Source organism: Calliphora vicina, chromosome 4 (genome assembly GCF_958450345.1).
Source record: "Calliphora vicina chromosome 4, idCalVici1.1, whole genome shotgun sequence".
NCBI lineage: Eukaryota > Metazoa > Arthropoda > Insecta > Diptera > Calliphoridae > Calliphora > Calliphora vicina.
The window spans coordinates 121726114-121750227 of NC_088783.1; the positions used below are offsets into that span (position 1 = coordinate 121726114).

Sequence of the window (24114 nt, forward strand, 5' to 3'; positions counted from 1 at the left end):
ACATCAAAAAGTTACGTTGCTTACCCTGCTGCGTGGTTTTCCACACATATGAAATTAGTACTAGAAACAATATATTTTTACTTTCAAATATGCAGTTTCTTCAAAAAAGTATTACTCTAACTTGATTTATATTATTCTAACTTGATTCATATCATTAACCTTCATTTCACCCTTATGTGGAAAACCACACAAAATTTTTTTTTAAATTAAAAAAAAAATTCCTATAATTTCCTGCCGCATCAATTTAGCAAAAAAACTTATTAATTACCCTGTTGTGTGGTTTTCCACACATATGAAATTTCAATGTATTTTGTACTAAAACATTATTTTTTGCTTTGAATATATGTGGGTAAATCTTTTGACTGCAAAAACATGCAGACATTCCATATGTGTGGAAAAAAACACATTTTGCGAGCTTAAAATTCTAACTTTTTTTATTTTCTTATTTCAAAACAATCCTTTTTTAATGATTTCCTTTTTTGTTGTTGTTATTTTTCTCCTACCCTTTCTGTCACATACTCTCATTATTTATTTAAACTTCTAATTCTTCGAATACACATTTTAGTACACAAAAACTGTAACACTTACATACAAAATCACTCTCATACATTTACTTAGTATATACATGCATATAATAACAATAATCGTTTCGTCTTGTTCCTCATGAGTATGCATCATGACGCTAATTAATACCCATGGCGAATGATTTAGTTTCCATTCATATCATTTGTCTAAATTATTTTCATTTATCATGCTAAAGACGAGTTGATGGAAATAATGACGACGATGTTTTTAACAGACTTAGAGACGGACATTTAAACATTTATGTTTTTTTTTAAAAAAAAGGAAGTAGAGAAGAAAAATTACATAATTCTTACACAATTTTAAAGGGGTTTATAAAAGAATTTAAATTAAATTATTTTTTAAAATTGAATTTTAAAATTTTCGAAATTCTTTAATTTTAGAGGAATTTTATAAAAACTTTATTTTTGTACTATTTGTGAGAAAACATAGATTTCGTGAAAATTCATAAACTGAATGGCTTCATTTTGGTACTCTTTGTGGGAAAGTATAGATCATAAGGCATTTGGTATTGAAATGCCAAATTAAATCAGTAAAAAAAAATTAATTATGAAGCAAAATATCAGACAACCTTTCAAAAGCTTTAAATGTACTCATTTACCAACGTTGTGATTGCTTGTTAGCCTATTGTTATAACGCCAGTTCCTCGAGATCGACAGACATGGACTTTTCTCTATTTTCTAGAAAAATGTTTTTCAAACAATTAAAATAAAAAAAACTTGTTTGTGTAAAACATGCTCACGTCTATAATACCAAACAAAAATTAATGAAATTAACCTGAAATGTTAAGCATAGTCCTAGACAGTTTGGTATTGAAAATCAGCAAATTTAAATTGGTCAACAAAAAGTTATATAACAAAATATCAGGCAACCTGGACTATGCTAAAAAAAAACGAACTTAATTTTCAACAGTCAACATTTTCAAAATCAACGATGGAGATTTTTCCGTATAGAGCTGATTAAACATCGACATTAACCACTTTATAGCATAAATCTCTTTATATCAGTGGTCGTTACTCATAGTTATCAGGAGCCGATCTTGTTCGGTTCATAGAAATTACCAAATAGACAATGAATAATAAATCAGATATTAAAATACAAAGAAAGTGTCCAAAATGTTATTACACTCCATGTTCTCTATATGCCAACCACTGCGTTATATCGTTAAAAACTGTAAAATTTTCTTTAAATCTTTGTGAATAACATTTCAACACCTGTTCAAAAGTTTCCTTTTTATATTGCCAAATAAATGTTAAGGCAAAGTCAACAAGTACTTAAAAATCCAGCATACTTTTGTTCTCCAACTATTATCTACAATATATTAATTTACTAATTTTGTCCTACAAACTTTAGTCAAATGTCTTGAGAGAGAGTTAGTAGAAAACATCAGCTAGTTTTTTTGTGGATTATTTATGTTTCTATTGTTATAATTAATCTATTTTTATTACTGTAATTTTCTTAATATTTTTTTTTCCTTAAAATTGGCTTTTAAATTCTTCAAATACATTTTGTTTACAAAGTATCTACATTATAGGGTTAATAATGCTGGCAATTGACGTCTTTAATCTTTTATTTTTATTTTCCCAGCAATTACTTATTAAATACTTGTTTTGCAATTCTGTACAGTCAAAGAGAGAGAGTAAAATTGCAAAAATGTACTTAATACATACAGTTTACTACAGCTTAATTATAATAAGTATTTATAATTTTTATAATAAACCAAATCCCTTGTAACATGTTTTGAAATGTTTTGCCAAGCACAGGCATGTTTCAGTTATTTTAATTGTACTACAACCAAATTGTACAAGACTCTTTTGATTATGAGAAGCAGGAGCAGAAAAAAAGAAAGTAAGAAAAAAAAATACCCCATAAAACATGCTGTTATTAAGATTAAATGAGCACTTTTACAAAGGTTTTTCATATTTTTTTTCCTCAATTTCTTCTTTATATTTTGTAAAGAAAAAACACAACATCAAAAGCTTAAAAAGGAAATGGAAAAATTAAGAACGAAACAAAAAAAAAAAAAAATACAAAACGTAGAGAAATTGAAAAATGTCTTGAGTGTTAAGGGAAAATAAAAGAAAAATTTAATTAATAAAACTTTATAAAATTCCTTAACATGTTTTTAAGTTACTTTTAAATGTAACTACTCTACAACAAAATCTACTTATGTATTGTATGTAATTGTAACGAGAGGAAAGTGTTAATTTCTTGTGTAAAACTTGCTTAATTTAAAATTTAATTGCCTGTTTAATTGAAGTACATGTATACATACAGTACAATATTTATATTTATGCCAGAGCTTGTTACGAGTTAAGAGTTTTTCTAATAATTCTAGCTAAAATATGAAAAGAAATCCTATTACAAGAAAATTCTATTAAATAAAAATTCTAAAAAATAAAGGAAAATCAAAGCCATATTCACAGACATGCATATGTAATATAGCTGCATATGCTATAGAGTTAAAGAAAGTTTTTTAACTTTTATATTATTTACTTTACTTGTCTATGTTTAGTTAGTTGTTGATGTTTGGGTTTGGTATATAAATGTTGCTTCTTTTAGAAATTGTTCTAGAATTACTGCAGTTTTTTTGTATGAAAAACCTTAAAAAAAACTGTTGTTACATTTTGGCAAATGTTAAAAGCTACTCAAAGCTCCCAATGTCTAACTCAAGTGTTATATACTTTTCTCGTATATTTTCCCCCAAAATGCCACACATTTCTACCAGAGTATTATGTACTTAATAATATGGTTGCTGTATACCGTGTTCATACCTCCTGCCGTCAAAACTACAAGCAGCTCTTTTTTTTATAAAAACTACAAACAATTTTAGAGATATAATGAGTTTGTTGTACAGTTTGTAACACATTGAAATGAAGGTCAGTAATCCTTTATATACAGAGAAAACTGATTCGAAGTTGCAATCGAATTATTCGGCAGCACACAGAATTTTTTGGTTCCATCAACTGAAAGTCAGTTGATAAAGAAGAATTTCGGTTGAAACAACCAAACTTTTGCTACCCCTTCTAAATTTTTATAGCCACAACTGTAAAGTTTGGTTGCTACTATGAAAAATTTTGTTTGGTTCTATTGCCCATATTTCAGCCATTGAAAGTATATCTAATATGTGTATCAATAAAAATGCAGGATTTTTTTCAAATTTGTAGTCATAGTGAATTATACATAGAGAAGAGACACTCCGATTTGTTAAACAAAAACACAACAAATAATATTTCTGATAGAACAACAAAATACATTGTCTAGCATGTATTTTGTTGTTGCAAGAGATAGATTTTTGACAACAGACTTAGGTTTTTGACAAAAGACTTAGGTTTTTGACAATTCCGTCTCGTCTCTATGTTACCCTATGTTTCTAGTTTTTAATTTTGAAATTTATTTAAAGTATTGACATATGAATTTCGAGCCAAAATTTTTGAGGCTAATAGGGCCCATACACAACACCATCATGATTGTACAATCAAGTGATTGTGCCAGCTGATTGATCGTGTATGAGCTTGTGGTATGATTGTACCAGCTGCTGGTGCTTTATCAAAAATAGTTTCATATTTTTTGATTGAACCAGCATGATTGAATCGTGTATTTTAAATTAGATCATAAACTTTAAATCGTCAAGACATAAACATCAAAAAATAAAAAAAAATAAATGAATGCCAAAAAAAAAATATTTTGGAGAGAATTTTTCGAAGTTTATAAAACAATGCCTTGTCTATGAATTAAAAAACCAATGCTACAATAAAATGGTAGAACAATTGAAAGAGGTGGGCATAGAACAAAAATGGTAAAAAAATCAACGATTTTTAAATACTGTTTGTTTTGGAGTCTTCGTCGTAGTATTACGATAAACTCCATTTTTTGGAATGTTCCAGAGAAGAAAAATGTACCATCTTCTTTTAGAAGTTTAGTGTGTCCTAGTACTCCTTTGTTTTCTAGCCATTTCTTCATGCAAACACGTTTTTTGTCTTTGTCTAACCACTTCTGAATCGCAAAAACTATCTCGCACAAACTTCAGTGACACTTTTTTTCAAATTAAAGAAGTAACGCAAAACTTCCAGCATATGATGCTAAGTTGGTACAAAATTCAAAAACTATAAATCTGAATATTTGAATAAGTTTCCATTGTATTGTAAACCTCTAGTGATGAAAACAAATAACAAGTTTAAGGTTTCTAAAATTCAGTTTAGCCGTATACAAAAACACTATTACTAGTTTCTCCTACACAACGCACCAAACTTATGAAACAGCTTAAAAAAATGGCAGTAATAAAAACAGCAGCAACAAACAAAAAAAACATGCAGCGATAACAGCAGCAGAACAAAAATTTCACGGAAATGTTAATAAAGCTTTCTAGTTATAACACTCACCTACACAACAGTATATTTACTTACATACACTCTTGTGCATCTGATGTATGTATTTATGTATGGATGTGTGTAAATGTATATTAACTGGGATTTTACCACTTAAAACACCCCGCTACCCCACTTTCTCACTCCCCATTTTTCATCCTATTACACTTCACTAGCACTGTTTTCGTTCAATGACGCACAACAAATTATACGCTTTCACACACCATAATACGCTAAACAATAAGAGAACGTGCAACACTATCGTGCAACGCCAACACAACAACAACAACACACATTTATAACAGTTGAACTAAGTTCTAAAACAATAGAAGGTAAAATATTTTATGCATGGGATTTTATCTGGCAGCCTGCCTTTATACTTTCTTTTCTATTTCAATATATATAAAATTTTTTCTATCGCTGCTGTAGTTTGATAGTAGTTGGCTGTTCCTATTGCTGTCTACCTTTAAGATGTAAACTGTGGCAATATGTTTTGTGCTGGTTTAGCCATAAATGGGGGAATACTTAATGGGGGAATATGTTTGGAAACTTACAAATGTGTTTTTGCATTTGCAGCTTAAACAAATTAATTTCCTTTTCTTAAGCAATTTTTCAACGTTAACTTTCAAAGAATAGGGGGCGTAAATAACAATGAAGTATGTCAGAAATCATACAATTGTTATAAGAAGGGAAGATATGCTAACATTCAAGGGGGAAATGTTTGTTCTTTTCATCAATATAGCTAGATCATTAAGAGCACTGATCAGTCCTTTTTATTTATAGTTTTAGTTTCTGGCAAATGTTGTTCCTTCATGCATGTTGCTCCTTTGTTAGTAACCATCCTTCCCTTTTATTGCCAAACCTGCAGTTCCTTGTTGAGTTTTACATTCATTCATTAAAACATTTAGGTTCTATTTTGTTTAAGCACTTTTTTTTAGTACTTGAACATGTTATTACTGCCGTTTAAGTTTAAAATGACTCATATCCGTTGTAAAATAAGAAAATATACAATAAAAAAAATCAAGATGAAACTATAATTTTCTACTCAAGAATTTGCTTAAAAAAAAACAGTATGCTACGCATTGTAAACAACTGACCTACATAAATTCATGAAATTAATAATGATTTAAAATTGTTTGCTTCAAATTATTTTTACAGCCAAATACGTGAAGGCATTATACGTTGCATTTTGGCCACCGACATGGCACGTCACAATGAGATCTTAACCCAGTTTAAGGAAATCACGCCTGTGTTCGACTATTCCAATCGCGCTCATATTAATTTAGTAAGTTTTTTTTATTCAGAAAAAGAAACACAGGAATTACTAATGTTATTTATTTTCTATAGCTCTGCATGATTCTCATTAAAGTAGCGGATATTTCGAATGAAGCTCGTCCCATGGATGTGGCCGAACCTTGGCTGGATCGTTTGCTGCAGGAGTTTTTTGCCCAAAGTGCGGCCGAGAAATCGGAAGGCTTGCCCGTTACACCCTTTATGGATCCGGACAAGGTTAGCCGGCCTGGTTCACAAGTACGTTTTATTGGTCTGGTGCTATTGCCGCTATTTGAAGCATTGGGTGAACTAGTGCCCGAACTGATCGATTTTATTATAGTTCCTGTACGAATTGCTCTAGACTATTATAGGTAATATTATTATAATCGTACAGAAATGCTATATTTACATATTTCCTTATTTCTTCTTACATTAGACGTTTAAATGATGCTCAAAATAAATCACGCAAATCGGTGGCCGATAGCAACTCAGCGGTGGCTTCTGAGAATAATAGTGGCGGTTCGGATGCCAATGCAGCCTCTACCAGTACCACCGGTGGTTCGTCTGGTGCTGGTGGGGGCACTAATGTCGGTACTTCGGGTGCTGGCAACTCTGGCGGCAGTATTTCACCCCAAATGCCTCGTTCTCAATCGGGCATTAGTGTGAAGTCCCGCCGGAGTATACCCTCCCAAAAATCAGCCTCGCGTACTTCTGTGGACGAGCCCGGCGGCATGCCAGCCGAATTGCACGATCTACCCGAGGGCAGTGAGAGTGGTGATTCAGAGACAGCCACAGAAGTGGATGTAAGTTAAAGATTTCTTTAAATGAAACCACAAAATCTCATTTGTTTATTCCTTGTTCCGTAGGTGGCCGAGAAAACTTCAAAGTTCAAGGTGGACACCGAGGGCACCAGCAGTCGTTCGAAATCTTCCGCCTCACGTAAATCGTCGCGCGAAAAACGACCCTCTATGATTGGTGAGATGTGCAGCAGTGGCAGTGGCCAAAGGATACGCAATTCGTATGGCAATATTCATGGCTACCACTCCAATCGCAGTAACTTTGGCTCCAATCGAGCCGTTAGTTTAGATCAATACAGCACCAATAATCGTCGTTTATCGGATGGTTTGCAACAGGTCATTTCCGACAGCAATGTCTTTTACAATCGCCACAATCGTGGCAGCCTAGAGGTGTCCTCAGTCAATTGTCGCGTAGTGGAGGACATGAACATGAATGCCACCGGAATTGTTACAGTTTCTCAAGCGTCGGCCATAGCTACGGGTCGAGTGGGTATAGGTTCGATGCAGCTTAATACTTCCCAAATTGTGCCAAATAGTGAGGGTGCCACCACCAGTGCTGTAACCTCACTGCATGCAACCACCGCTGCTAGCCAAGGGGTTGCACAACACTCTACAACCAACACCACTGCCCCAGTCACTCAACAAAACATCATGTGCATTACAGCTTTCTCCAATGGCAACATATCTCCCACGCAGCTGCAACCGCCGCGTCAGCACTGTTGTGCAGCTGCTGCTGCGGCGGCTGCAGCAGCCGCCATAAGTAATAATGGACAGAATGGAGTGGGCTCGAGTGCCATAGATAATCCCGCCGCCGCTAAGGGTTCGTGGAAAGCACGTCTTAAGCAATTCTCGGACTATTTTAGTTTTTCTTTCGACAAGAATTCCAAGCGTTTCAGCAGCACACGCAGCAGTCCCTGTTCGGTGCGCAACAACAATGGTGGCCATGGCAGCATCGTGGACACCAGTACCACCTATATAGATCCTCTGACGGGTAAACCAACCGCCATGTGTTGCACCATCTCCAATAATTTGCAATCGCCCGGACTAAGGCAGAAGCATGTTTCCCACCAACAAGAACTAATTGCAGCGGGACGTCATCGAGCTTATAGTTTGGATGTGCCCTGCAATCGCAGCAATCCCCGCTACAGCAGCAGCAGTGGTGGAGGCGGTGACAGCAGTCGCAAGTCCTCACGCCACGATGGCACCGCCACTGGCGATGAGAACAACAGCAACAATACGCTTCATAGTAGTAGCGGGGCTGGCAGTGATATGCCCACCTGTATGCCGCCACCCATACGTATCGGCAGTGTAGATGCCAGCGATACCATTCTAATAGGCACGAGCGGCCTATCAAGTGCTCTAACACCTGCAAATCTAGTGGAGGCTGAACCCAGTTTAAGTATCGATTTGGGTATGCCCAGTAATTCATCGTCGGCCGAGCCGCCGAAAATTTGACAACGCGGGAGCTCAGAGACGACCACAAACTCCTCGAACGGAGCCTTTGCAGCACTGCTGCAGCAGCAACAGCAAGAACACCGGCTGCCGTCGGTGACTGCAGCCACAACGGGCGTACAAACGTCCAGCTGCAATGTCTCCTCATCGATATCGATGACAATGTGGTCGGCTTTGGGCCAGAGATTAAGCGCGTTGGTGTGTCACTGTTGTGAGCGGAAATTGCCAGAGCCGGAAAATGTGTAAAACGATGAAGTAGAAGATGTTAATGAAGACGACGTCAACGTCAATAATAATGAAGCCAATAATATACAAATAAATAAATAAGCATGATCCATTGCATTTTAGATAATCACAGCAGAAGATCGATCATATTCATTCATATTTTAGACACAAAACAAACAAAAACAAAACTAGTGTAAAGAAAAAGAGCACAACTATTTTTTGTGTAGTTTTTAGTCAATCCTTAAACAAACCAGCAAAACAAATTTAAGGACGAAAAACAATTTATAAATTAGTTGGTGAGTTTTTTGTAGTAAAAAAAAACAAACACAATGCATCACAAATTCAATACAATCCTATAATATATGTTGTAAATAAGTTTTATTATAAATTGTAGTCAATGTGTGGTATTAAAATAAAAAAACAAAAATTAAAAGAAAAGAAACTAAACAAAATAATCATAGATATTATTGGAATTAATTTGTTTTACATCACATTTACAGAAAAATCCAAAATTTAGTTTTAGTCTTATAATTTTATGTTTGTAGTTTGAATTTTTTTTTTTATTTTTTAATCTTAATTTGTTTGTGCAATTTATTTAGAATTTGTATAATAATTTTAGTTTATTTTTCTTTTAATCTAATTGTGTGTAATAATAAGAAGACCAGTCAGTCCTTTTTATTTAGTTTTAATTGAATTTTATTTTATTATATTAATTTAATTAATAAACTTTATTGCATTTTTGTGTGTAAGTTAAATTTAGAAAATATTTAAAAGAAATTATACAACCAACATATTGCAACTGATATCAAATCTTAACGATATTAAGAATAAAAAAAAACTTGGAAAACTCCTATAAACAAGTATGAATTTTTTATGATTTTTTTTTTTAATTTGTTTCTAATATTTTGGGAATATATAATTGTCCTATTCACTATCGGTATCGTGGCATTGTAAGTTGTATGTCATAAATATTTTTCAAAACAAAACATTTTGGGGATTCAAACGGTCTGCTATTAGGTCGTATTGCCATAATGTCGTAAAATATTTTTTTAGTTTAAAAATGTTGTGCTGCAAATAAAAAAAGTGTTATTTTATGACAAACCAATAAACATAGTTCTAAAAGTCTTATTAGTTTATAACTTTTTTGTTTGAAACCCAAAAAAAATTTATTTAAACTAAAAAAATACTTTATGACATTATGGCAATACGACCTAATAGGAGACAGTTTGAATCCCCCAATTAATAAAAAAATTACGACATACAAAGCTGCGACACCGCATTATATTTAAAAGGACGCCAGTTTTTTGTGTTAAAAAACAATTACAAATTATGTATTAGGTAGGCTGTAGTAAAAAGTCTGTGGCGGGAATCGAACTCGCAATCCTCAGACTTGCTTACTACCAATTTGTCACTTGCGCTATACTTTTTTATTTTAGAAATCATTTGAAAGATTTTAATTTTTGGAATATTTTAATTTAATTTCCTTTTAAAATAGTAATGAGAACTTAAAAGTTCAAAAAAATTAATTCTTTTGTATTTTAATAATTCCATTAATGATTTCATTATGAATTAATTTCTTTATACTTCAACCTTTGAGAATTCATTCTTTATAGAGTTAATTCCTTAATGAATTATTAAAATTTTCTTGAATTCAAATCCATTATAAAATAGCTTAAGAAATGTATTGAATGCTTAAACTTTTCATCAATTTAAATCTATTACAAAAAGGCTTGAATCAATTTTCTTCAATTTATTTTATAAATGATTAAAAACAAAACAAATGAATATAAAATATGTAGTTTAATTCAATTTGTATTAGATTTGAATTAACAAAAATTTAATCATTCATAGAATGAATAAATTCTGTTATGAATTAGTTCAATGATGAACGAATTCCATTTAAATGAAAGCCTTTGAAAAAGGCTAAGGAATTAGATGCAGGGAATTTATGGAATGAATCTCTGACAATTTAATAAGATTTTAGTGAATTTAACCGAAATTTAATTAATTCGAAGTTCTGTTGGAATTAAAACACATTTTTTTCTGAAAATTTATGTTAAATTTTGTTTTTAAATTGGAAAATTATTTCTAATTTGTTAAGGCTGGTGCTTTTGTTCACAGATTTATTTGTTTCCTTTTACACTATACGAAAATATATTAGATTTATAGGGAAAGCCATCCTCTTATTCAAACATTGCTAACAAAATATGATATGATTCTTCAAAAAATTAATTGCCCAATTCACAATCGAAGTCGTAGCGTTGTAAGTTGTTTGTGAAAAATATTTTCCAAACAAAAACAAAATATTAATAAAAAAAATTACGACATACAACGCTACAATTGTCACCAATTGTGAATTGGGCAAATATGTTTAAGCTAAGATCATAGGACTCTGGAGAGAATAAGTAGGCATAAGATCTATGCTCCACTGAGTAATAAAGAGGAACAAAGAGAGAATCGTTATTTAAATATTAGTAAAATCTAACTTCGGCTCAAAGAGAAAATCTTGAAAAAATCGCGAATTTTTCACGAAGGAGTAGAAATGTTTGTCTTTTCTTGTATATTCCTACAAAGTATATTTAAGCTGGTTCTTTTCTAAATTATTAATATGTTTGTGTAAATCACTCTTACGCCCAAAGTCCAACTACGAAATTAACAATATTTATCCACAATATTTGTAATTCCTTTAGGCAGTTTAGTATTGAAAATCATTAAAAAATAATGATTAAATAAAAAGTTAGGAACAAAATTGTGAGACTGCCTAATATTTCAACATTCTAAATTATCCAATTAAAACGAATTGTTTTGTTTCTTTATTATTTAAAAATATCTGTATACCATCAACTATGTATGTAAGTATATCTACTAAAAATTACTTAATTCTAATTATGTGTGTGTAAATCACTCTCACGCCCAAACTACGACTCCGAAATAAACAATATTAGACCACAATGTTTTTAATTCCTTTAGGCAGTTTGGTATTGAAAATCATTAAAAAATACTCAGTAAATAAAAAGTTTGGAACAAAATTGTGAGACTGCCTCAAAAAAAATTTATATTTTACTAAAAAACATTCAACATTAGCCAATTAAAACCAATGAGAGCGAACTACAAATGTTCATTAAGTCTGTCTGTGAAAATCGCATTAAGTATGACATTGAAATAAATATTTTTCCACAATGTTTGCAATTCCATTAAACAGTTTGGTATTGAAAATTACTTAAAACCGCCTCGAAAAAAACTTATGTTTTACTCAATAATTTTCCACATTAATAATAACGGGACCTTATAATTAATTCGGAAACATGAAATGTAAACAACTTTAAAATTTTTATATGAAAAACACTCGAAAGTTATTTAAAAACTGAGTGATTTTCATACACAAATTTTAAATCAGGCCCTAAGTGTTTAATGTATAGAATAATATTAATATAGAAGCATTACTGAGAGTCTGCTTTAAAAACCTAACTCGTGCTTGTATCGGCCATATGATCCGAGAGAGAGTACTTATTTTGAATTTGTCGTACTCTCTCCTTCGACTCTAGTTCTTTTTATAGTTTCCCGGCCAAAAATTTACAAAACTTTGCAAATGCTAATAATTTTTGAACAAAAATATTTGTAAAATTATGGAGAATATTTTAAAAACATGAATATTGACAATTCGGAATAATTCTCGAACATTTTTCGAAAGAATTGAACAAAATTTTATAGTAAACGAAATAGTAATTGTTTTCGAACCTTAGAGAATAAAGGTTTTTTCAAAAGTTTCTCATATGTTGGTTAGAAAAACGTTTTTGCATATGGTGGTGATATAATTTACGAATTTTCAGCTTACTTTGTTGTTCGTAGGAGTTGTGTAGAAAGGGGCACCAATGTTGAAACGAATGTAATTTTAATTGTAAATGGTACTTAAGACAAGGCACATATGAATAAAGTATTTCATTTTAGTTAATCCTAGAGTTCCTTAATTTGGTTTTAACTTCTTAAATTTTTTATGTTTTTTTTATATTTTTCTTTTAGAATGTTTCAAAAGCATGCTGTATTATAATTTAATGATTTTATTTGAAAAATAAAAATACAATATTAAAACCAAACAAATCATTGATTCACATTTTATACGGCAAACTAACTGGCTTTTCCGGTGACAACTTGAAAAAACAGATAACGAAATTTGACTTAAAAAAAATTATTATATATATTAAATAAATGAAAATTTTACCAAGCTGGAACTTGGTTGCTGTAAAACCAAACTACCACCTTAAAACAAAATAATTTGTGTCATTAACTTTAATAAGGAGATGACAATACATTCAATTGGTCTAAAGGATAAAAGTTATCAACATTTTATGAGTAAAAAATTACAATTAATTATAAAAATAAAACATTAAATGTCTTTATTAGATGTAAAGTTAGTTAGAACAAACTATGATTAGACGATTAAGAAAAAACAAATATAAAATCTAATAAATTCAAACAAATTATTATTACAAATAGTAAAAAAGATTACCAAAAATTTCTGTATAAAATAAAAAAAAAAGAAAATTTGAAACCCTAATATGTTAAAAACTATTTTTGTTTAGACATTTTATTAATAATTTATTTATTGTATATTTTCTTTAAACTAAAACTAAAAGACTTAAGCTTGAATTTATTCATATAATATTAACAAAAGAGAGATAAAACAAAACAAAAAAATCCATAACTTAAATATAACAAAAAAAAAATAAATAGAAATCTGAACTAGAGTTGTATTTTAAATAATTATTTAAAAGAAATTGCTAAATTTTAAAAATATATTCAATTTTCTTAAACAATTCTAGCAAACTAAATTCTAAACCGGATTTTGTTTTTTAAAAAAAAAATACAATTCTACTATTGATAACAGTCAGTCAATTACATCACTTTTACCCATATAACTAACTTCCCTATATGAATTTTCATTTGAATTTAAAATTAAAATTAATTAAAAACAAACTTGAAATATAGTAAAAGAGAAAGTAACAAACAAAATTACAAAATAAATTATCCAACAAATATAACACTGAGAATTGATATTATACATACATATACTTATTATGAAACGTTTAGAGAGAAAAATTACTACAAAAAAATAAAACAATACAAAACAATACTAACAAATAAATAACGACAATTTAACAAATTTAAATAATAAAAGCACTTATACCCTTCACCAAACATTTGCTAATAAAAAAAATCTACAAACATAAATGAATAAAACTAAATATGTATTAAAACAAATTGAGTAAAATCCCTACAATTTGCTAAAATTTACAACTACTCAACTAAAATAAAAGTAAGAAAACGAATTACTACCTAAAACTAACTACCTTCGCAAATAAACCAATTCTCCTCCCCTGTCACTCTCACTCTCTCTCTTTCACACTATTTCTAACTGTGTATGTCTCTCTGTCTCTCACTCATTACTTATATACAAAATACATAATATACAAATTATATACATAGTTAGTTATATACCTGTATGTTTGTTATTTCTAAATAAATAAAAAAACATTAATTAATTAATAATACTATATATAATGTAATTTAATAAATAAATATATACTGTATATTTAATCATGTAGTAGGTACAATTATGGTAAATAAAACTCCTAAAATATGGACCAAAAAGTATGTTAAACCAAGTGGTGGCTAAGAACAAATTACAAACAAAACAAACAAACAAAAATATGGAAAACATTTTTAAACAGCCTTATAATTATTGAAAGTCCAAAAATGAATAGCGCTAAAAAGTAGGCAATCTTAATTGGAATGATTATAACTAAACCCCGCTCTAAAGCAGAGTATGAAAACAGTCCTTTATTTTAACTAGGTCTTGGGGATAAAATATTTGGCACATAATGGAAGTGTTAGGCGATTAACTGAGAAATCAAGAAATTACCATAAACAATATACGGCAAAGGAAACTCTCTCATAGGACGCCTCATACAAGTGGCAAGACATCTTCACGAAGTGGCTACGAGGATAGTCAGAAGCAGCGATTAAATACATTGAAGCGAAAAAGAGAGAAATAACAAAATACACGGCATCATAAATTAGGTTTTTTGCTCTCAGTTACCTATTTAGTTGTCATCTATGGTCCAAAGTTTATAAATACTTGATGGCCTGAAGGCGCTAAGCCATGGATTTACGTATATGTCGAAAATATTAGTGAATACACTGTTATAATTAATTCTGAATTAAATCGCTAATAAAATTCTCTTCAAAACGAAATTCCAAGAATTTTTCAAGACGAGTTTTTCTTCCTGGATGAAAAAGCAAAGCAAATTATAAAGCATTTCTTCGACATGTGCTGCTCCATGCCATGCCTGGCTGGCAGTTATTTCGCGACAATATAAGTAAATAACACTTTCCGCAATATAATCTCCTATGACAGTATAGCCGACAGGTATTCATCGGCGATTTCTTTGGAAAAGTGGCCGCAAAATCAATTACGACAATCTGGACGGTAGTGTTTGATTACATAAGCGACGGTACGCATTATTTATTCCGCAAAATAGTAGCCATCGTCAGAGTGACTGACATATGAGTCGCCGCCGATGATTCCCAGTTGGCCAGACAGTCATAGATGAAATTTTCGTCGATGTTGTCTTCAGGACATTTGATAATTTGTCGTATATACAATGCCTCTGAGGACTAGTATAAATCAAAGCTAACGACAATTTCATGAACTTGTCCTGAATAAAATAATATTGAGGACAAAGTGAGCGACAATTGCATGCATTTTGACCTGTATCAAGCCACGTCCACGACAAGATGAGCGACAATATCTTCACGTTATCGCCAGTAAAACTGTTGTTAGGACAAAATTATCGTCAATAGTGAGGGTGTCAGATCATGCGAATTATCATAAATTTGTTCAACAAATGTCCGAGAAATCTTTAAGCTTTAGTGTCCCTTACATAGTCTTTGACGATAAGAAGCGAAAAAAATGCTTTAGGCCATGCGATTCGCGAACAATTTTTTCAAAAAATATTTGAGAAATCTTTAAACTAAAGTCTCGCGTTCATCAAAATGCTTTGTTATGTAAAGAACATTTTCCGCAGTATAGGTCAATAGCAGTATGGACGACAGGGAATGCGGAAATTATGGAAATAACAGTATGCATTGTTGTTTGGCCGCGACAATATAAACAACATTTTGAGGGCGATATGCCATGCGAATCACTTTATCCTAGGCGATCATAAGCGACATAATGATTTGTTTTGCCGTTGCAGTAATATAAAGTACATTTTTCTCATTCATTGAAGACAATCTGGTCGAATAAGCGAAAGTTGTGGTCCTGTAAATGTCAAAAGGTCGATAGCAACATTGTTGGCGACAATATCGACGACAGGGCATGCGGATCTGGCTTCCAAGGTCACATGTGAACATAATCGTTTATGATTACATAAATGACAGTATGCATTGTTGTGTGGCCGAAACAATTTAAACAACTCTTTGTCGACGACAGGCCATGAGAATCGTCGACAATTTGTTCACGAAAATATTAAGCGACAGTGAGGCACATTTAATTGTAGGCGATCATAAGCGACAAAATGATTTGTTTTGCCGTTGCTATAATTTAAAGAGATTTTTTAATTATGTGACGACGATGTGGTTGTCTGGTCGTGTGAATTATCGCCAATTTTATGAACAAAATTTCCGCGAAATCGTTAAGCGAAAGTGTCGCGCACATATTCGTAGGCGATCAGAAGCAGCAAAATGATTGGCAATAATTTAACGAACATATTTTTCAGTATGAGACGGCAACGAGAGTGTTATCCGCCCAGAGTGATTGTCGTGATTATCTTAAGTGACGATATGCTTTGTTTGGAAGGCAGGAAATACGAATCGTCCAGAACGATTTCAAAACTAAATTGTTACAACAGTATAAGCTACTGTACCAAGTACAGCCTTGTTGATGATCACATAAGCGACAACATTAAAATGCAAAGTTGTACACGACTTTTTCTAAAAATTTAACTTGAAACCATACTCATCTTTCTGAAAAACAAAGTCATGTACATGTGATTATAAAAGCGACAACATTCCTTGTTTGTGGTCTCTGGTTATCGTATTTCGTAATGATATACTTCCAATTAATATACATAATTTTTGTATATCGTCACCATAAAAAAATAACCAAAGATTGAGAAAATAGGGTTTAAAATAAATTTTCATATTCCTTCAAAATAATGACCTCAAATTTTAGGAAATATACTTTGGGCTACTGCAAAGTAAATCATCGATAACATTTTCAAAAAAAGTGTTTGCGATATCATTAATAACAATTATAAGAGTAAAAGTGTCGCGTTCTATATCACTGAATTTGTTTGTTGTCTGATAACGACATTATGAAGAACGAACATACAAGAGAAAATATTCCCAATTTTTTCATGATAGACGACATCGATCATATTGTCCTAAAATAAATGTATATTTCCTAAAATTTGAGGTCTTTATTTTGAAGGAATATGAAAATTTATTTTAAACCCTATTTTCTCAAACTTTGGTTATTTTTTTATGGTGACGATATACAAAAATTATGTATATTAATTGGAAGTATATCATTCCGAAATACGATAACCAGAGATAAAGCAAATGGGGGCAAGATCTTGTGGCTAATCTTTGCTTATAAACACAACACAATGACTACAATTGTTGCCAATATATGTCGCTTAAAGAGTTTTAAAATAAGTTCAAATAAAGAATTTTTTTTTTGTCGACAATTCTGTCGCTTTAAGAAGATTTGAGAAATAGGTTTAATACATCTTCAAAATTAAGAATTTTTTCAAGTTTCCTGATGTCGCCTAATGCCTATATTGTAACCAAACTATTTTACCCCTTAGCAATGTACTTACACCCATAAAAATGTCTCTGTCTTCCTGCTCCTTAATTCGATTGAACTGCTTTCTTTTTGAATAAAAAAAAAAAACTATTAATAAAATAAATGATTAAATTCTTTTCAGGTACAATACAACTGACATCAATGTAGTTTACATACTAAATGTAATAAAAAATGCACTTTAACTTTGGAAACAAATATTATTTTTTTAAATATTGTCTGATGATAGAAAAACACTATATATAATAGTATTTGAATGTATTAAAATAAAACCAAAGGTTTCTGTTTTTTAGTTAAACAATTTATAAACAAATACAAGAACAACAACAACAAAAAACTTTAACTATCTATACTCTAAACCTAAATTTATTTTATAATATTTACCCTCCAGTCAACAAAATGTAACTACCAAAAGCCTTTAATTTATTTACACAAGACTAAAGTATAAACAAAAACTAACAAACAAAAATAAAAATAAAACAATTTTAAAACTATACAATAAATTGATTAAAATACAAAACAAATGAAAATAAATTTAACGATTATTATTAAACAAAAACTAAGAGGATTAAAAGTATTGTAAAGTAATAGCATCAATAAACATTTTAACAAAAAAAAATTCTTTAATTAATTAAAATTATATTAAAAAAATAAAAAAATAATTATTTCAAACAACATACATATGAAACAAAGAAATTTAAGTGTCTAGTATTAAATCATATTCAAACTAAAAAAAAATTATATAATATTTAAAAACAAAAACAACCCCTACATACAAACATAAATACATACATGACTAATAAATTGAAAAAAGGATTTAGAAATTTGCTGTAGAAAAAAAAAGAAAGAATAATAAAAAAGGCATATAAAATATGCTTGAAAAAAAGTGAAGGCGTAAAAATTTGGAAAAAATCTTAGAATTTTGTAAAGGCATATAAAATATGCTTTTAAAGCACAAGAGAAATGAACAAGTTTATGCTCTTAATAAAAAAAGTGTTAGTAGATCATTAAATAAATAAATGTTGACATTGGTTACAACTTCATAAATAAATGGAATGAAGAATATTGAACAAAAATCATGCATTAAAACATTTTTTATCATTATTTCCTTTAAACAAAAAACCAGCATTTAATTTGTTATTATTACAAAACCAACAACATTTATTAAAATTAATAAACATAATGTAAAACCATTATATAAAACAATAATAATAATAAAAAAAATACTGCATGTAATACAATAACTAATTCTTATTAATTGAGGGAAGGTTTAAATGTTTGACACCTGGTCACACCAATAACTAAAAACAAAACAAATTCTCTTAATAATATTTACTTAAAACTAAATAACAAATGTGTGACAAATAATTAAATAAAGATCATGTCAAACTTAAAACGTCAAAAAAAAAAACACACAAAACTATAAGAAACTAAAATGATCATTAATTACAACAGAAAAAAAAAATAAGAAAAGAAAAATAACAAACCAACAAAAAACTTTAACAAAATACAAAAAGTATAAATCAATCACTTTAATAAAAATCATTATGAAAATCTAAAACTTTTATTTGTTTTATTTTAAACAATTACAATACAACAACGCAAGATCACTACAAGTCATTATCAATAAAATCTATTGCCTGCTAGTTGTAGGTCAATTAAATTTATTTAGCTGTATTACAAGCTTTACAAACCAGTGAATGAGTACAAAAAAATTACATTTAAATTTTTCTTGTTTTTATACAAAATTAAAATGAAAAAATTCTATTTTAATTGAATTTCTTATAAAAAAAAAGATTTGTCACTTTATGACCCCAAAAGAGAGGATTTTTTCAAAATAAATGATAAGAAAATTCTACAAAAAACAACAACAACAATTAAAATGGGTTGCCAACATTGCTTGTAAACGGGAAATAATTTACACTCGTTAACAATATAACGGTTATTTAAATATAACTTCCCTGTAATTAGCATAAACACCTACAACTAAACATTGTCGATCTCTCTCTCTCTTACCTCTGCTTACACTCTTGAGCATTACTACACTCCCTGTTGTTTAAAACTGGTTCAGACTTATAATGAAAAACAACAACAAACTTCTTACTTAACTTAAGTATGTATAGTATAGAAGCAAAAAATAAAACAAACAAAACAAACCAAAATATTAGGCAACAATGCACTTTCAACACCCTTTTCAAAAAAAAGAAAAAAAAATATAAAATATTTTATACCATACAATCGACAACGAGGGCATATAACATTACGATTTCTCAAAACTGCAATACGTTTTCGGAAAAGAGTCTGAGAAATCTATCATGATAATCTAAACGACAGTGTCGCCTTAGCTGACATCAATGATCACATAAACTTGTGGGAGCGAGAGAGAAAAAGTCGGAGAAATCAATTGAAAGCATTAACATATTACAACATGTTTATCGGCGAATATTTAAAAAATGATCGCATACGACATTGTCTTTGTCTTCGCGACAATATAAAGAATATTTCCGAAATCGACCTTAACATTAACAACGTCAAAACTTACTCTACTCTTCAATTTCAAGTAGGGGCTTCACTAAACATTAAATGAGATCAAAATAAATTATTTTTTTTAATGATCACTTGCAGACTGAACTTGATTTTAGTTTGAGTAAAACATTTGCCGCATTAACAACGTCTCTTGTCTTGTCTACCTAAACACGAAAGTTATTTCTTGTCTCTATGAATTATTAAAACATTCAATAATAAAAACAAAAAAAAAAAAACATTAAAAATGTTATTGAAGTCTTCAAAATTCACAACCTTAGTGTTGTTGTTTGTTTTGTGTGTGATTCAGTGCGAAATTTCAGGTAAGTTTCCCAATAATTTTGGAACATGTCCACACAGAAATAACTGAAATAAAATATAACAAAACTCATTTAAAATTTATAATTACTTAAGCCAACTAATTACAATACATGACCCTAATTCTTATCAATTTATTTAATTTCTAAGAATTTTATATACTAATGAACATTTTTATAATCAACAGCTTCTTATAAAACAGAAGTAGAAATAACGCCAGCACCAGCAGAAGAGCCCACCACCAAAAGACCTTGGTTTAAGAAATGGTTTGGTGGTAATTCCGAAACCACTGTGGATCCTTTATTGCAGGTTACTACCGCCAAGCCAGCACTAAATCCAAATGTTCCAGGGCCCTCCAATCAAAAGCCTCCACCATTAGTAGTACCTAATGGCCCCTCAGCCGCCTCCAGTAGTAATCAAAAGCCACCACCATTAGTTATATCAAATGCTCCCTTAGTGCCCTTAGGTCCACGTCCTGATACACCCTCTTCCTCACCATTTGGAGCCGGGGCACCTCAATGGCCCCAGGCTAATACTAATGCAGGCGCTAGCTCTACCTCTACAACACATCCTACTCCATTTGGTGCCAGACAACCAAATCCACCCCATCCTCAACCGCATCCAATAGGTGGTGTTTTGTCTACCACTACCACCTTAAGGCCTTCAGTACAGCAAAACTCCAATAATGTGCAAAATAATTATCCTAGACCTGGTGGTGTGCAACAACCTAACTTGCCTCCCTACCAACAAAACATCAATAATGTGCAACAAAATTTACCCAGACCTAATGGACAACCCAACTTGCCTCCCGGTTTTGCTCCCTATCATCCACCCAAGTCTCAACCCTCAGGTTTGGATCTAAGTTATGGCGGAGGTTTTAATGCTCGTCCTCAAGCTGGAGGAAGACCCGGTTTTGGTTTAGCAAGCATGACAACACCTGCTACAACCTCCACGTCCACCTCAACTTCTACTTCAACAACCACTAGCACCACCACAGCTCGTCCACAACAATTAGATTTTGATTTGAGAGGTGGATTTGATTCGAAAAAGCCAGTTTCTCCTCAGCCCGGCAAAGATGATTTTCCCTCCCTGCCCGCACCCAGAAGACCCTCCATAAAAGAAGACTATCCCGCTTTACCCGTGCCAAAATCTCCTACACCTACACCTTCATCACCCCTAAATCCCTCTTCACCTTCAGCCTGGAATAAACCCTTACCCACACCCTCTCAGCTGCCCACCAGCTCAGTAACCACTTCCACTGTACGCACACCTACTCCCAAATCTCCTGTAGCTGGCTCGGGAGGTGCAGCTGGTGGTGTATCTTTTGTACCTCATACCGGCACCACAACCACAGTACGTCCCGGTTTCGAAAAACAAGGCAACAATTTGGCTACCGATGATGAAATACGCTCTCTAACCGAAACTCTTTACACCAAAGAAGTCAACAATCAATTGAGCTTGATTACTGTTAATGCTCAAGGCAAAACCAGATCCATTGATAGTACCGATGAGGCTCCACAACCGTAAGTCTTGTTTTTATTTATATATTATAACTTCAGCTTTAATTTTCGTTTTGTTTTAAAGACTTTTAGAAGTTGATGCTAAGGCCTTTGATTCTCCTACTATTGCCAAAATGCGTTTATTGTTTAACAACTATGAGGAGGATACTTTGGTAAATGAACATGTTACCCCCATTGAACGTAAGGAGGAAAATGATTTTGTGGATGCTGTCATGGCCACCAATGTCATGAGACAGGCCATGTTGTTCCTACAAAATAAGGGTGAGCTACATATGAAAAATATAAAATATTTGCAAAAATAAATTTAAAATTTCTATGAAATTTTGTGTAGGCATTGTTTCTCCCGATCCCAAGACCCATCGTGATTTAGTCAAGGAATTGTGGTTTACTCAATATTCTCGCGGCAGCGGCAAAATTGGCAGTTCCGGTTTCGAGCATGTCTTTGTCAATGAAGTCAAGAATGGCACCATTATTGGTCTACACAACTGGGTGTATTTCTATGATGAGGAAAAGGCGGGTCATTTAGATTACAAAGGTTATCTCAATCAATTGGATTTGGGAACGGTAAGGTTTTAAATATTAATTTGTTAATTTTGAAAATTATTAATTAATTTTGTGTTTTGTTTTATAGAAAGGCAAAGTTTTGAAAGTGCGCTTTACTCACAACGGTTTAAATAAACCTGTCAACACTTTGTTTATTGGCACCTCACCCGAATTGGAATTGGCCTTGTACACAGTGTGCTTCAAGTTGAGACCCGATCGCACTTGCCCAGTTTCTTTGGGTAACAACAGATTTGGTGTTGTAACCTATTCTTGGCGTTATCGCGGTAAAAGTTTGATAGGCAGCGCCTATCCGGAAATTTAAGATCATGTAAAGAAATTTATAATACATTGTGAAATTTTGTATAAAAGATGAACGTTAAATAAAGAAGAATTAGTTTTTAGTTTTAACAGACTAAAATTTTAAAATTAATAAGAAATAAAAAAATATTGTGTCTTGCCGACAGTTACAACTGGATGGTGGAAAACTTTACTGTAACAAATAAGTTTTGTTGTTGGCTACATTTTTCATCTGGCAACTTTTGTAGCAAAGCCACACAGTAGTGCCTCGTTTAGTTTGGACATGCACCATAATGTGAGTTATGTTATTAGGGTAGGGCTGTAGGTATCATAAAATGGTAATGCAGGGCATATATAACAGAGGACGATTTTCACTATATTAAGGCTTCGCTCTAGAATATAGCTAACTTAAAATTGAACATTGAGTCTTCTAATTCTTTTCCTCTTATATATTGAATGAAACCAGTTTCTTTTGACCATTCATACGACAAGATTGTGTCATCGATTGTTGCTTCCATATATGTCGATGATTACCAAATGAGGTTTTCTTAAGTCACTGGTCTATGCGATTAATCCACCATAATAACCATATGCCATCGGTCAAATTCAGCCTGATTTATGCGCCATAGTCATGGACGTCCAGTTCAGGTCTCTACACCCGAAAAAATTGTAAAAAATCACGATAAAGTGTTGGCCGATCTGAGATTGAAAGTGCAATATATTGTGGAAGCCATAGGCATCTCCCATGGCTCAGAGGTTCCAAATTTAAAGAGCACTTGAGTATGAGACAGCTTTCCGCAAGATGACTGCCGCATTTGCTGACAATCGGTTGCATAAAAAGGTGCACACATGTGCAGTTTCCTTGACAAAAATCCATGAATTAGACTACGAAATGCTCCCTCTGCCGCCCTATTCTCCGGATTTAGCTCCTAGTGAATATTTCTTGTTTCCAAAACTGAAGAAATGTGTCGGCGGAAAGAGATGATGAAATCATCTCACAAAAAGTAACTATTTTGCTGACCTTGAAAAATCTTATTTTTTGGAAGGGATACAAAAATTGGATAAAGTGCATAGAGCTCAAGGAAACGATATTGAAAAATAAAAAAAAAATTATCCAAAAACCTGTATTTCATTCAAAAAGGCACGGACTTGTTGAACCCACCCACTATATTAATATAGTTTTGTAGCGTCGAAAAAAATCGATGTTTAATTTTAAAATTTTGTTGCAAAAATTTTAGAAAATGTGATTTTTCATCAATGAATCTAGAAAGCAAACTCTTTTACATTAAAATAGGATAAAAGTCGAAAAAGGTCTATTAATCTATTTTTTATTAAACATTAATTTTGAATTT

At 31.6% G+C, this 24114-nt stretch overlaps 2 protein-coding genes across 3 annotated transcripts in view; both read left to right on the forward strand.

Moving 5' to 3' along the window:
• The window catches only part of Pde9 (phosphodiesterase 9), a 145052-nt gene extending 135497 nt beyond the window's left edge, over positions 1-9555 (forward strand). For both annotated transcript variants that reach the window (XM_065509965.1, XM_065509966.1), the window contains 4 exons: positions 6108-6234; positions 6297-6592; positions 6658-7024; positions 7088-9555. In XM_065509965.1, the coding sequence (XP_065366037.1) occupies positions 6108-6234; positions 6297-6592; positions 6658-7024; positions 7088-8473 (2176 nt within the window). In that variant the 3' untranslated portion in view covers positions 8474-9555. The remainder of the gene's footprint in view (positions 1-6107; positions 6235-6296; positions 6593-6657; positions 7025-7087) is intronic.
• Positions 9556-20226: 10671 nt separating this feature from the next.
• LOC135956663 (endoribonuclease CG2145) lies at positions 20227-22883 on the forward strand. The gene is made up of 5 exons (XM_065507214.1): positions 20227-20407; positions 20590-21925; positions 21987-22183; positions 22254-22486; positions 22554-22883. Exons 1-5 carry the CDS (start codon positions 20332-20334, stop codon positions 22785-22787), a joined length of 2076 nt encoding a protein of 691 aa, XP_065363286.1. The 5' UTR covers positions 20227-20331; the 3' UTR covers positions 22788-22883.
• The last annotated feature ends 1231 nt before the right edge of the window (positions 22884-24114 follow it).

Coding starts and splice junctions, on each gene's coding strand:
- LOC135956663 (XM_065507214.1), top strand. CDS start 20,332: ATGTTATTGAAGTCTTCAAAATTCACAACCTTAGTGTTGTTGTTTGTT. Junction 20,408..20,589: donor GATTCAGTGCGAAATTTCAG/GTAAGTTTCCCA, acceptor TATAATCAACAG/CTTCTTATAAAACAGAAGTA. Junction 22,487..22,553: donor ATCAATTGGATTTGGGAACG/GTAAGGTTTTAA, acceptor TTTGTTTTATAG/AAAGGCAAAGTTTTGAAAGT.